The 14,760-nt window shown below is 48.9% G+C and overlaps 4 protein-coding genes across 4 annotated transcripts; 2 read left to right on the forward strand and 2 right to left on the reverse strand.

Moving 5' to 3' along the window:
- Positions 1–1,687: 1,687 nt before the first annotated feature.
- On the reverse strand, positions 1,688–2,122 carry PtrM4_144010 (uncharacterized protein; the record flags this gene model as incomplete). The annotated part of the gene is made up of 3 exons (XM_066109713.1): positions 1,688–1,916; positions 1,972–2,034; positions 2,100–2,122. The coding sequence occupies 3 exons, from the start codon at positions 2,120–2,122 to the stop codon at positions 1,688–1,690; spliced, it is 315 nt and encodes a 104-aa protein (XP_065959696.1).
- Positions 2,123–5,556: 3,434 nt separating this feature from the next.
- Positions 5,557–8,145, forward strand: PtrM4_144020 (CDC6, Cdc6-related protein, AAA superfamily ATPase; the record flags this gene model as incomplete). The annotated part of the gene is made up of 1 exon (XM_066109714.1): positions 5,557–8,145. The coding sequence occupies one exon, from the start codon at positions 5,557–5,559 to the stop codon at positions 8,143–8,145; it is 2,589 nt and encodes an 862-aa protein (XP_065959697.1).
- Positions 8,146–8,203: 58 nt separating this feature from the next.
- PtrM4_144030 (uncharacterized protein) lies at positions 8,204–9,897 on the reverse strand (the record flags this gene model as incomplete). The annotated part of the gene is made up of 5 exons (XM_066109715.1): positions 8,204–8,516; positions 8,678–8,781; positions 8,829–9,094; positions 9,317–9,386; positions 9,469–9,897. The coding sequence occupies 5 exons, from the start codon at positions 9,895–9,897 to the stop codon at positions 8,204–8,206; spliced, it is 1,182 nt and encodes a 393-aa protein (XP_065959698.1).
- A 1,549-nt stretch (positions 9,898–11,446) lies between these two features.
- Positions 11,447–13,339, forward strand: PtrM4_144040 (uncharacterized protein; the record flags this gene model as incomplete). The annotated part of the gene is made up of 1 exon (XM_066109716.1): positions 11,447–13,339. The coding sequence occupies one exon, from the start codon at positions 11,447–11,449 to the stop codon at positions 13,337–13,339; it is 1,893 nt and encodes a 630-aa protein (XP_065959699.1).
- Between the last annotated feature and the right edge of the window lie 1,421 nt (positions 13,340–14,760).

The raw sequence follows: 14,760 nt of genomic DNA on the forward strand, positions 1-14,760 counted from the left end.
TGTACCTCGATAATCCCAAGAATCAGTGCTTGACAGCGTGTTGTATCTTCGCATTGTACTCCTCCGAAAAAGCTTATCGCAAAGCTTCCGTTGAGTCGACGCGGTCACGCGAATGATTCGACGATAGGCTAGTACAATAGTCATGATGGTTTGAATGTAAAATTTTGTAGCAACGTTGGTTTGAGAATGTATCTATATGATTATAGCACGCTGTTGCAAGAAGCTGTATTATAGACGGCTGTTCGGTAACCACATGTTCCTTGTCCTGGCTATGTCCAAAGTGCTATCCAACACTGAGTCTGCCGCTTTTGTCGCCTCTACACGATCCCGTAGTGCCAGAACGAAGGGACTGGCGGACATAATTAGAGCCAACGCGTTCAAAAAAATTCAGCCCACAATTTCCAGATGCGGTAACCTATCACACCAGATTTAAGCGCGCGCAAAACGTCAGGTTTCCGTTTGCGGAGACCTAACACCTGGACTAAGGTTGGGCACTAGCACAGCCCCATCAGTGTGCATACAGATCTCCACAGCACCAACAGGAAACAGTATGCCAGTAATCTGTATCTTGCTAACTAACGTCCATCCCTACGTGCCGGGACGCACGGTATAACGGGACGCATTTTCATCCGGACCTTCGACATCAAGCCAGCGCGACTGCACCAAGTCAAGCTCGACGCACATCGATTCGGCTACTGCAGCTCTCCCGCCACAGTAGCATCGGATCAGGAAGGGCGTAGTGTTGGGCGTGCTGACGGCCAATCGATCACTACCATCAATCAACCTTCTGTAAGTACTCCTATTACGGTATAGAATGCAGTGAAAACAAAGTGCATTGTATTGTCTGTTCTGTTGTGCTGTCGTGGCCACCTTATATATGGCCATAATCAGGGTCTATTTACATGACGTATCTCTGATGCTGGTAATGGGAGAAGGAGCTCATGGAGGTGAGGGAGGGACGCCAGGACAACACACGTGACACGCGCAATGCCCTTACCCCATAAACCGTAACAACTCCCCTGTCCACTCATGACAATAGGTGTTTGTTAAGTATTCGGAGTACTAGAAGGGAAGTGTAGATGTTAAAGATCAGGATCGCTAGTTGTAAAGGTTAGCTTTAGGTGAGGAGCGCGCCTTCCGGCAGTTTCTCCGCGTAGACCGCAAGATCGCCAAAATGCGTCCCTAAGGACGTGCGCTATTAGTGACACTTAGTATGCAGGTAGTCTGTAGTAGCGTGCTAAGATATTGCTGTATGCTATCATAACGAACTCGACGCCTTTCTTATAACAGTTAGCTACTAAGAATAACTATAGCGCATACCCGCAGATGCTTATTATAACGTGGCCTTGGCCGCTATTGCCGTTTATGCTACCTAAAGATGCCGATTCCGTCGCTATAGAAATAACACAGCGGTTGTATCCCCTCATCGGCCCTCCTCCGGCTTATAGTTATTTATAGTTTTCTTTCTAGTGAATGTCGCTCCACCGCCAACGTTTGTCCCTCCGCGACGAATACTAGGTGAGTCAGCATTAAACATAATCACGGTATACCCCGGCGATAGCTCCTTTTCCAAACGAGCTGGGGCGCGCTTACACCAAATTCAATTGTACGCGTAGGTGTGGGGTTGTGTTTTGAGCACAATCATATGTATAGTTTCTGCTATCTACCATCTTTATTTATCTGTATCTTATAGCTGCTTTTTCTTGGTGTTGTAGCGTGAAGAGCTATAATCTGAGCAGTTTTCGCAGACTTTGTCTAAAGACGCCAGATGCACCAGGAGCACCGAGCAGGTCCTTGGCGCTCTTCTTGCAGCCAGCGCCGTGACAGCTACTCTCCTATCAGGTACATTAAGCACAGTAACAATCACAACCGCCGTTAGGGTTTGACCATCCTGACTGAAACGTCTTGCCAGGGCACTTCTCTTATGTTAGTCACCCTTATGGTAAAATTTAGAATAGCTATTTAACTTACATATCCACAAGGGCCGCCGCTTCGACACCAGGCAAGATCTTGTGGATTGCAATTTCCTGGAGTCTGTAGCCTGCGTTAGTATTGTCTATATTAGGTGAGGTTTACGATGCTATAGTAAAAATACATACTCCCCATTTGGGGTCAGCTGCATGACAAATTTGGGTATTTATCCAAGCAGATGCTAAGCCCATGAAAGAAGGTATGAGAAGTACGTTTAAAATGTGCATTGTGTCTATAGAGGAGGTACTGTAGAGAAAACAATAACTAAATGGAAGTAAAGGCAACGTTTTAGAGATATGTATTGGGAGGGGATTCATAGCATCTTATATAGGGAGGCCTTGGGAGGATTATGTAATGGGCTGGGGCCAGAGTTGTCAACAATCAAGCCAATCTGCAATCAAGCCAAATGTGGCCCCTGCTTACTAGCGGCCTAGAATATACAGGTACAGCTATACCGAAATAGAGGGGTGGCACGTCTCTCTTGTAGGCCCGTGGCTGATCGACAAGGCTAGTGAGCAGGGGCCACATTTGGCTTGATTGCAGATTGGCTTGATTGTTGACAAGTCTGCCTCTTAGTAAGATCCTGTTACGACCGCGTACGGAAAAGGTCCGGCGATGGTCGTACGCGCTTTGAAGGATCGCGCAGTGCAGTCATTGCGACGAAGGGACAACGACCACGCCGCAGTCACGTGACTGCTCGTCGACGAGCGGCCACGCCAAGAGCCAATCAGCTCACGCTCGTCCACGAGCGCCGCACAACCAACCACACCTCTACGCACCCCACAAGTAATGTATCGCTCGTCAACGAGTACCCACACGCTCGTCAACGAGCAGGACACTCTTTAGTATATAGTCACAGGCAATGAGCCCCTATGGCTCATTGTGTTCAACTTCGATTAGTATTTCCAATACTAGCTTTGATTCTCAACCACCGTATATTACATCGATCTACCAATCGTGCTATACAACCCCCTGTGTCCATCGCACTCACTCTTCTCTCGAGAACCAACCCTAGATCAGTTAGCCTTCTAAGGAAAGCTTTCAGTTCTTCACAGATCCTCGGTGAGACCTTCGGAGCCTTTACCTAGCCCCCTTGTTCCCCGTCAAGGAGAGAATCCTACTTGCTAACATCCATCCAAGCGTGCCAGGACGCACGGTGTAACGGGTCACCTTCTCTTCTAGACCCTCGGCACCGTACAAGACACACTACGCGCTAACCAGTAGCACAAATCCTAGGTACGTTAGTGCTAACAAAGTCTTTCGGAGACATTATCGGCAACTAAGTCGGATATTACTATATTGCCGGTGAAGCCGAACCCCTGATCCTAGGCGATGGAGTTGCGGGCCATCTAATCACAGTCCGCAACAATCAATTAAGTGGGTCCTAGAAGGTTCAGATTGGATTGATTGATTACCGCTTTAAGCCTAGTAGTTACCTATAGGAGTTTAAGCCCTACCTAGATAGGTAAGTGGGTCTAGGAGAGTGACCGGATTGAATTGATTGTTGCGGAGTCTACATCTAATATTCGTCACGGAAAGTGTAAAGGGGCTACGCTCGAGGAGCTATTGCACAGGTATACAGGTGATTATATTCGATAGAGAGCTAGAATATAGGACCTAGAAGCTATCAAATATACACAACTCGGAATAACTCTCAGCCAAACTTAAGAGGTTTGGTCTGAGCGACGTTCGGGCGCGTATAGTCGCGCACCGTGCGTTTGCGCATGTGACCGAGATATCATCGAGGATTCACCAACTGGGCTCCAGCCCATCACAGAAAGATATAACGTCCATCCTTGCGTAGCGGGACACCCTATGTGCCGGGACCTGCCAATCAACTTGCAGATTTTGGGCAGAAGTTCGTGATTTAAGCGAGCTGATTGGCCGGTTCCGGCACACAGGGTGTCCCGCTACGCGAGGATGGACGTTACGTCAGTACCGGTAGCGGAGCAACACTAACTACGCTCAAGGAGCAATCGCACAGGTATACTGTAGTTGTATTGACAGAGAGCTAAGCTCTAGGCTACGTAGCTATCTATATATATGTCAGATTCGATGAGATATTGCAAAGAATTGATGGTTGTTCATTGTTCATTGTCTTGTGTTTCTTTTCATGGTGCTGTCGCGATGTATGTGTTCTCGTGCACGTAAGGCCGAAATAGGATCGAGGCGGATCAGCGAACATGGCTGCAACCTGGACCCCGATACTAAACTGCCTGCTGGATAGCCTTCTATCCCGCAGTAACACGTGCTATCTGACAATATACCTAAGAGTTTGGGATGGAGAAACAATATTGCGATCGTCTGATCCGCAATCGGGCCGGGAGTGGAGAAACCGAGGTTATCAACGAGGATCAGAGGGGGAAGGGGCTCTAGCCCATCACAATAGTCCGAGGGTCCGGAAGAGAAAGTGTCCCGTTACACCGTGCGTCCCGGCACGTAGGGATAGACGTTAGGTGGACTCATGCGCACGACAACAAAATTTTATTCGCGAACAAGTACCTTGACCCGAAGCGCTTTAATACAAAGGGTAGACCCTTAGTTGTAATCAGACTTTTCTACATAGATATTCCATATCTATATAACACTTATTACTTTAGGCGCTTTATCCAGTGAGGTAGACTACGCATCTTGCTCTAAAGCAAGCCGGGATAGTAAAGATTAAGACTGCAGATTTAAAATGTCGATTCAAAGTAGAGAATGCGCATCCCGGCAGTTTCTCCGCATAAACAGCAGGATGGTCAAATCGTGTCCAGCCGGCTGTGCGTCTTTAGCAGCTCTTAGTACGCGGCAGCTTGTAGTAGCGTGCTAAGATATCTGTGTCCGCCCTACACAACTCTTATTCCCGATTTTGTAGGCATCTGTTGATCCAGACGTGTACGCGTGCGTTTCAGACAGCCGCGCTTCATACTCCTTCCACTAATTTCCTCGCAAAGCAGCTTATTTGTCGTAGAAATTGCTGTTAAAGGGCACTTAGCTTAGGCACGCACTACTTTCGCTATAAAAGAGTAATCGACTTTTCGTCGAACGTCTGCGAAATAGTGCGCAAAGTGATGAACTGTAGTGAGAAAATGGGCGAACTGTGTGATAGATTTCGAGCTACGGAAGGAAGAAGAGGGAGCAGAAATGGCGCTAAGCCTATCTGAGAGGAGCTAAGCCGTACGGGCCTTGGCACCCGCGAACACAAAGTGTGTACAACGAGACAGTATCCCTACGCCTACACAACTTACATCGCTGCGCACCCTTCCTCGATAATATGAGTCTCGCGAGATGCCACGACGGCAGTCTAAGTAGGACTGTTCTATCCGCTGGCACTCTGCCCACGTGCGCAGTAGTCTGACGTGTGTTCACGTAGCGAACACTGTCCAGCGCAAGTTGTGAGGCCAGGCGGCGCAGGATGCTCCATGTGCCCAGCATCCGCTCAGCCTGGTCGCATGTACTGCCTCGACAGGCAGCCTTCACAGTAACCCAGCGTAAGCTTCCTCTGCCTACTTCGCTCTGTCGCTCCCTTGCCTTTCTACTCTCAACACCATTAAAGTCGTTCGCGCCTCGCCTTTCCTAGACTAAGCTAAAACTGCAAATGCCATGCGGCTTCTCCACTATGACGCGCTAGGAAGGCTTGTCTTGACAGATTTCCGCGGCAAAACAACCCCGCGCTACGCCATTCTGTCGCACAGATGGAGCGACTCGGAGGCCCTTATCGAAGACATATCAAGTGGAACTTACAAGGAGAAGGAAGAAGGCTATCGAAAGCTTAGGTTCTGTGCCAATCAAGCCGTGCAGGATGGGCTGCAGTACTTCTGGATCGACACATGCTGTATCGACATGTGGAATAACAACGAGCGCTCCAAGGCGATCAACTCGATGTTCCAGTGGTACAAGAACGCGGCACGGTGCTACGTCTTCTTGTCAGACGTTTCGGTGTCGACTGCTACAGAGCCAGTCCAACCCAGCGACTGGGAGGCGTCGTTCCGTGCAAGTGCATGGTTTACTCGGGGGTGGACGCTCCAAGAGCTGATTGCGCCAGTGTCAGTCGAGTTCTTCTCGCGTGAAAGAAGGCGCATAGGCGACAAAAATTCGCTCGACCAGCTCATACACGACATTACCAACATTCCGCTCGCAGCACTACGCAACCGTCCTTTGCACGAGTTTAATACATCTGAGCGAAGACGATGGGTCGAAAACCGCAGAACAAAAGAAGAAGAAGACATTGTGTACTGCCTACTTGGAATTCTTGGCGTCTCTATGCCCACCGCGTACGGCGAAGGACAGGAAAGTGCACGAAGCAGACTGCAAGCTGAACTAGAGGAAACTAATAACGCACCGTCGATCATCCAGTTCTCACAAAACCCCCGCTTCGTAGGCCGAGAGTCGCAGCTTGCCGAGCTAGAAGCTAAGCTCTTCAGCAACGAGCACACCACTACTACACTAGCCATAGTTGGGCCGGGCGGAACTGGCAAGACGCAGCTCGCGCTCGAGGTTGCACACAGAACAAGGCAGAAGAACAAGAACTGCTCGGTCCTCTGGATGGATGCGAGCGATAAAGTCAGTCTCTACCAGTCGTATGCAAGTGTTGCGCAGAAGCTCAATATTGCAGGCTGGGACGATGATCAGGCCGACATAAAGCAGCTTGTAAAACGCTGTGTAGTAGAGATTGGTGCACGGCACTGCTTACTAATCTTCGACAACACAGAGCACATCACCCTGCGATCTAGCGGCTCGTCCACGACAGAAGCCGCAGACTTAGCCAATTGTCTGCCGCAGTCTAAGCTATGTTCTGTCATTTTCACAACAACCAACACCAACACAGCTCAAGCGCTCGCTCCACAGAACATCATATCGCTGCGAGAGCTGACACTAGATGCGGCGCTGAAGATGCTGCAAGTCCGCTTAGCGAGGTCACTCGCGAACACTGAGCAGCAGGAAGCCGAGCACTTGCTAAGAGCGCTATCGTATCTTCCTCTAGCAGTCATGCAAGCAGCGGCCTGTATAAAGGCTAGCGGTATGACGGTGCAGGAGTATCGATCACGAATGGACGATCATAAAGAACTTGCTATCGAACACAGCGGCGACCTATCTGAGGGTAAGCTACAAGGTGTTGGCGTGAAAGACCCTGTAGCTGCTACGCTGTTTCTCTCTATATATGAGATCAGGCATGATAATGCGCTTGCTGCAGACTATCTGTTTCTTGCTGCATGCGTAGAACGAAAAGATATCTCTCTCGATCTTCTAGAGGCAGCCTCGCCGCAAGCAAGAGAAGACGCTATTAGGGTACTAGACAAGTATGCGCTCGTCACCAGGCGACCTGCTGAGTCTGCACTCGATGTTCATCGACTAGTCCATCGAGCTCTACGCAAGCAGCTGCAAGCGCAGGGACTTAGACAGTGGACCCAGCGCACTATGACACAGCTACTTCGTGTGTTCCCGGACAATAATCATAGTAACAGAAGCAAGTGGAGACGACTCCTCCCACATGCCCAATACGCTCTTTCGCACAGCCAGATGAACGAAGATGATAATGAAAGATTATATCTCGCATCGAAATGTGCTATGACTCTATATAGTGACGGACGGTATAAGGAAGCCGAAGAGTTATTCGTGCAAGTGATGGAGACTCGCAAGACGAAGCTGGGAGCGGACCATCCAGACACGCTGACCAGCATGGCCAACCTAGCGTCGACATACAGGAACCAAGGTCGATGGGACGACGCCGAGGAGCTGGAGGTGCAAGTGATGGAGACGAGCAAGACGAAGCTGGGAGCGGACCATCCCGACACGCTGACCAGCATGGCCAACCTAGCGTCGACATACAGGAACCAAGGCCGATGGGACGACGCCAAGAAGCTGTTTATGCAAGTGATGGAGACGAGTAGGACGAAGCTGGGAGCGGACCATCCGGACACGCTGAACAGCATGGCCAACCTAGCGTCGACATACAGGGACCAAGGTCGATGGGACGACGCCGAGGAGCTGTTTATGCAAGTGATGGAGACGAGTAGGACGAAGCTGGGAGCGGACCATCCGGACACGCTGAACAGCATGGCCAACCTAGCGTCGACATACAGGGACCAAGGTCGATGGGACGACGCCGAGGAGCTGGAGGTTAGACTCCGCAACAATCAATTCAATCCGGTCACTCTCCTAGACCCACTTACCTATCTAGGTAGGGCTTAAACTCCTATAGGTAACTACTAGGCTTAAAGCGGTAATCAATCAATCCAATCTGAACCTTCTAGGACCCACTTAATTGATTGTTGCGGACTGTGGGTAGCGCATCATCGAACTGATCTTGCGGTATCGTTGGTTCGAGATAGTAATTTGGCTGTGGGAGATAGTTTGTAGGGAGGAATAGAGGTTGTTCAGAGAAGATATCCAAGTTGACATCGAAATCATTATGTTCGGTCGTGAGATGAGGTAAGAACGGGCTTGTCGTTGGGTCAAAGTTGAAAATTTCATCCCAAGCCTGATCTTGAGCAATTGGTTCGGAGGATTGTGTGTTTGCCATGATATGATGCGTAATCTGGTGTTGAATTCGATTGAGTTTACTGTGAGCTAGGAACGATATGTGGTGCATGCACTCTTAGATATAGATTTTCACTAGAAGGCGGAGCAAGTATTTAAGCGCTGAAAGAGATTTAATTAGACAAGGGTTAGCGAACTAGTGTTGCATATTTCCGAGCAGACACGAGGAACTGTGCCACCTTACGACTTAACCGCCGCGGCGTGCCAGAGGGCGAAGCACTCAAGCGACACTAACTCTAGAAACGGCAATAGGATGCCATAATTCGGCTCGCTCTCAATGAATCGATGCTATGATCATAAGCATAATAGACAAAGTATCAGAAGCAGATACTTACAGGCTTCTCAAGTTTAGCACTTGCGGGTACATTCGCGTTAAACATATTATCGAGAAAGTCGACAAGCAATTTATAGCCACTCCACTTCCCTCCATTGTCTAGACCAAATGTCTTATTAGATTCTCGCAGACGACGTATCTCTACCAGATCCCGTAGTTCTTTCTTTGGTGTACCGTTCATACATTGGAGCACTACTATCCCTAGACACTCTAGGTCGCGGTTAGGCGTGCTCTCAGTTGTCACCTGTATGCACTCTTCAAAGTTGGCTAATAAAGTCAGATGAGATACTCTTGAGGGCAATAATAATTTAGCTTTCTCACATAGCAGTGGTCTTCCCGTAGAACAAAACCTTATCGTAGCTGTTGAGATAAGATTGTGTATGATTCCGAATTTAGCTATGTGCTTTATGGCAAGAAATACCTATTCAACTTAGCTAAATGTTGCGGAGCACATATATCTAGTCATATTTACCGAGCTTGCGATCATACGAATATGCGGCTCTTCGAGGCGTGTGTGAACGTTGAGAACTTCTTCAAGTGTGTATCGAGAATACTCTAACTGGCAGAGATGTCAACAAGCAAGTCAAGCTGGCTTGATTCTTATCGATTGCAGATCACAGACAATATAGAGGCTCGTGCACAGTGGCACGTCCCAGAGAATGGTCTGTGATCTGCAATCGATAAGAATCAAGCCAGCTTGACTTGCTTGTTGACATCTCTGCTAACTGGAGGAACAACGAGGACTCGGTTTCGAAAGCCTGTCTGATAGTTGAAACATGGGGATGGTCTGACAGTTTCTTCATCTTCTCGAGCTCGTCTCGACCGGCCTGAATGGTCATCTCCTTCACCAGAACCAACTGGCTCTTGTAAACGCAGATAGACCACACGTACTTCCCTTGCACTAAGTTTCCTTGTCGTACTAACGTTTTCCATGGGCTGTCGCGAATTTCTCGGTGAGTTGTAGAGATTGGCTGACTCTTTTCGAGAGCTTTTTGCAGTAGTGCTGCTTTTGTTGGTACTTGGGGCCTTGGGTGCCGTTGAAACGCTTCTTCAATAGCCTTCGTTGCCATGATTGTTGCTTCGTCCTTCAGCATCCATAGGCACTGTTATGCTACGGTGTAGCTCTGCCATACAAGAAAGCAGTTCCCCGTTAAACTGCAATATGTTCCGGAAAACGGGGACTGGGGACGGACTACCGAAAGTGGGTCTCCCGTCGTGGCTGTGTTCCCTAGTAACAGTTTTCGAGCAATACCTGCACTGGATTTTGGTAAAGCCTGCAACAGATGCACATAAAAGCACTTATCTGGCACTATCAATTGTCCATCAAACCCTTCATTCTAACCCCCACTACTACCGGTTCCACCATCCGAGCATACAACATGGACGCGGTAGAAGTTACTTAGCCTACACTACTTGCGGCTCGTCAGCAAAGTGATGCAGTTAATCAGCTTTCCAACAACGTGCACACACCTGCGCCACTTGAAGCCAGACTCCGCAACAATCAATCCAGATTGGTCAGATTGATTGATTTGATTGGTCATTTGGAGTTTTTACCAACTCAATCAACTCAATCTAAGCTTTTCAAAATAGCTAATCAAATCAACTTGCGAAGGTCAGATTGATTGATTTGATTAGTTAGATTGATTTATTATTAACGAGTTGTAAGGCGAGTAGTGTCGTATTAAGAGAAGGTTTTTGGTGTTGAAGATAGTTATCTTGGACCCCTATCTCGCTTAGCTTGTGATCCCTGTCGGCCGGGCAAGCCAGTCTCTATGCATTCACTTCTCACCAGCTAGCTCTCCTCTTATAGGACTAGCTCCTTCTGCTTAGGGGCTAGCCTCTTCTAGGCTTCACCCCGCACCTATATAGCTAGTCCTTCGCTGTTCTTAATACAACAACGATTTCGCTCACTCAGTTCCCTAATAATCCCTTACACACAACACTAGTTGCCTAGCTACCTATACAGACATTTTTCTTTAGTGTTTAGTATCGCCCACGATGGCCAAACGCTCTCGAGTTCCCACCAATACTGCTGCCGCCGCCGCCGCCGCCAAACGGGCGCGCCTATCAAGGCCCTCTGTCCTATCTCAGCGATCGCTGTCGCCTCAGGAAACCCTTGGCGCCGCCGTAAGCCAGGCCACAACGTTTGAGTCGCAATTTTTCGAGTCGCAAACAGAGGAGGAGGGTGCGGCTGAGGGCAGCCAGGCTGGTACAGCAGCAACAACAGAGGCTAGTGTTGATACAGAGCCTGATAATGGCGATAACTTTGACGGCATTAACTGGGATCGCCTCCCTCGGTTCATGAAGCCTCTTACAACTGGGCGGCGCGTCAAGAGTTGGATCTTTCAACATGGATATCGCGTTGTTGAGCTCTACGATCAGAATCGAGTGTGGTTTGTATGCAAATACTGCCACATCCACAAGGTCATTGACACTGGCGGCAGTGGAGTTTTTGACGTATCAAAGGCCACCTCCTCAGCTGCAGCTCATCTTGGCCTTCAGAAACGAGGCCATGGCTTTACAAAAGACGGCCTGAAGCCTCGAAGAACAGGGCAGCAACTCTCTCTACGACAGACGCTGGAGACTGGTGTTGCAGTCTCTCAAGAGGCTGCCAACGCGATGGGCAACTTCAACATCCAGCAGTTTCGTGAAGTTGCAGTGTTCTGCCTTCTTGATAACAACTTGCCAATGGAGCTACTTGCAAGGCCGTCCTTTCGCGAGATGATTAGCCTTGCAAACCCAGAGGCAGAGGCAGCTTTGTGGGTAAGTCCTCGCAGTGTAGCTACCTACGCAATGCGCCTCTTCCAATATATGCAGCCACAGATTGTCTGCGCTCTGTCAGAAGCTGCAAGCAAGATCCACATAAGCTTTGATGGTTGGACGACAAAGGGTGGCAAGCGTGGATTCTTTGGAGTCGTTGCACACTTTGCTAACGCCTCTGGAGTGATACAAGATCTCCCCATCGCCCTCCCACATCTCGCAGGCTCTCATACTGGTGATGCTATCGCTGATACAATTAAAAAGACGCTCCAAGAATACAGTATTGGGAGTGATAAACTCGGCTACTTCGTCCTCGACAATGCTGCAAACAACGATACTGCAGTCTCCTCGCTCGCCCACGCGTACGACTTCAACGCTGCTCACCGACGCCTCCGCTGCGGCCCTCACACGCTTAACCTTATTGGCCAGGCAATTATCTTTGGCAGCAATCAAGAGGCGTACAACAACAACAACGACGAGCAGCTCCAAACAGAGGAGGTGTACATGCAGGAGTGGCGTCAAGAAGGGCCCTTAGGTGTACTTATCGACGTTATCAACCATATAAAAACGCCTCAACAACACGAAATTTTCCGAAGCTTCCAAACCGCCGCCAACGCCGAGTTGCCAGCTAGAGAGCGCCTCCACGTACTTGAGCCTGTGAAGCCTGTTGTTACACGCTGGAACTCTTACTACGCTGCCTTCAAACGCGCAACTCAACTCCAGGCAGCATACAACTCTTACGCTGAGCACTACATTAACGCACTCTCCCTTGAAGATCGCCGCGCTTGTCAACGTGGCAATAAACTCCCTGAAGCACCTAGTTGGATGAGATCAACAGGACTTACAGCTGCTGATTGGGCGGTGATAACAGAGTATCAGGACTGCCTAGAGCCGCTTAAGCTTGCTACGGAGAAGCTTGAGGGTCGCGGAAAGGCAGGCAAATACGGCGCTATATATGAGACTATTCCTGTATTTGAATACGTACTTGGCGCGCTCGAAGCCCGTACGCGCTCGTACGAGCAAGTTGACTTCAACCCACCTGATGCGCCTGAAGATCACCTCTTTGTTAACCTCCGCGCCGCCTGGAGTAAGGCCAACGATTACTACAACAAGCTCGATCGATCGCCAGCATACTACGCTGCTACCTGCCTCCATCCATACTACAAATACTACTGCGAGAACAGCTGGGTGGATAAGCCAGAATGGCTAACATCAGCCAACGCTGGCTTCCTGCAGCTCTGGCAGTCGTATAAGCCTCAACGTACACGTCCTCTATCTCAAACAACTGCAAAACCAAGGCATAGAGGAATAGATGATGTGATTGGCGCCCTCGTACGGCGCAACAAGGCTCAGGTAGAGGCTGCCCACGACGATGAGTACGAGCGCTGGAGAACTCAAGAGCCAGAGTGGACAAGCGAACAGTATCTTAGCGATGGCCACCCAGTCAAGTACTGGATTCAATTACGCTCAAAATACCCGTGTTTGAGCCAGTTTGCGATTGATATACTCACGATACCAGCATCTAGTTGCGACTGCGAGAGGCTCTTTAGCGAGCTTGGCGATTTACTTGAGCCGCGCCGGCGAGCTCTTGGCAGCGAGTTACTTGCTGCCCTTCAGCTTGTACGTTCGTGGAGACGAGCTGGCTTTGACGGCTTGTACAACAACGGTGATGATGAAGATAAGTGGAGTGACGTCAAAGATGAGGAGATTGTACAACAGTACGATATAGAAGGCTGGAGTACAACACCATAACCCCCTGTATACTACTTCTTAGCATCAATCAGCCAATCAACCAATCAATCGCAATCAATCTGCTCAAAAACCCTAACAATCAATCCGCAATCAATCAGCAGCGTCGCCGCAAGCTAATCAAACCAATCGACAACCTTAAGATTGATTGATTTGATTGTTGCGGAGTCTGATGATATCTCTGTTAAGAAGCCGCTACAGCAATGGGCTATTGAATCGGGGTGTTGCGAGAGGGGAGTTCTTATTCAGTACAGAAGGATAGCACAAGTATTAGCAGAACTGCACACAATATGCACGTATGTGGAGATGTTGAGGCAGTCTAAATGCCTGCAGCATTGAACAAACAAGGTATACCTTGACGCGACAAGCGGTAAACAGGGATTTCAAGCCGTCAGGGTCAATAAATTGCTACTGATTACTTGTTCGGCGACTGTAGTACAGGCCACTTGAAGCAGGTCGACGAACTTAGGGTAACCCCCCTGCTCGAAAGTGCTTTGTGCTGACGGCATGCGCGTTGGTCCCACGGGAGAGGCCTGCATACGCGAATTCTTCGGATTTGGACGAAGCCATCGAGCCCGTATGCTGAGCCAGCTTAGAGTCGGATGCTTCAATGCCAAACAATTCTAGACCTCCCATGTTGATTCGCACTGGGGTATCGGCGAGTAGTGTTATAGGATGCCAAGCAGTGATATTCTTTTCCAGTGACTAGCTACTAAGATTCGCATCGAGCTACATGAAACAGGTGCTCTTTGGCGGATTATAGTGTTGTCTCTATCGATGGTTTCTAGCTACCAAACCCCTAGTCTCTTCATTGGAGCCGAACACAACTCACCACTCGAGGAGCATCACATCGCGAGATTATTTCTCTTGTAAGTAATTGCTGACTATATAAGGCAGACTAATATATGCATGATAAATCTGGAGAGCTACGGTTTGAGTGATCATCTCTGGTATTCGACCACTCTAATACTACCCAAAAGCCATTCCCGGATGATGTCCTTCAGCAATCCCTCACCCTAGAGTGGGGAGAGGCTGTGTGGAAATTTACAGGGTAAGTTATGTTGCCTTGGACGGTGCAACTCTTCATAAGAGGCCAAATCGGACGACCGGACAGTAGAGAATACAACGCGATGTCTATACGAGCTCGTTGACCTTTTGCAGTTTCTGAAGCCTTCAGCTCTTGACATACAGCACCATGTTTTGTAGTACCATGTCCTTATCTCAGAGAATTTCTTCTGAATTGTAAGACCGCTGGATTACTGAAACTTGAGATGATTTCTTCAAAGACTACTTACACCAGTCATTATACTAGCTAGTTCCAACAAAGCGACTGAATCTCCTTTTTGCTTAAGCATACCCAATATCTTGAGATCCCGAGTCAAGAGCGGAGACTTTGGCCAAAACCCGGATAACCGATCGATCGT

The sequence above is a fragment of the Pyrenophora tritici-repentis genome, chromosome 9 (genome assembly GCF_003171515.1).
Source record: "Pyrenophora tritici-repentis strain M4 chromosome 9, whole genome shotgun sequence".
Classification (NCBI taxonomy): domain Eukaryota; kingdom Fungi; phylum Ascomycota; class Dothideomycetes; order Pleosporales; family Pleosporaceae; genus Pyrenophora; species Pyrenophora tritici-repentis.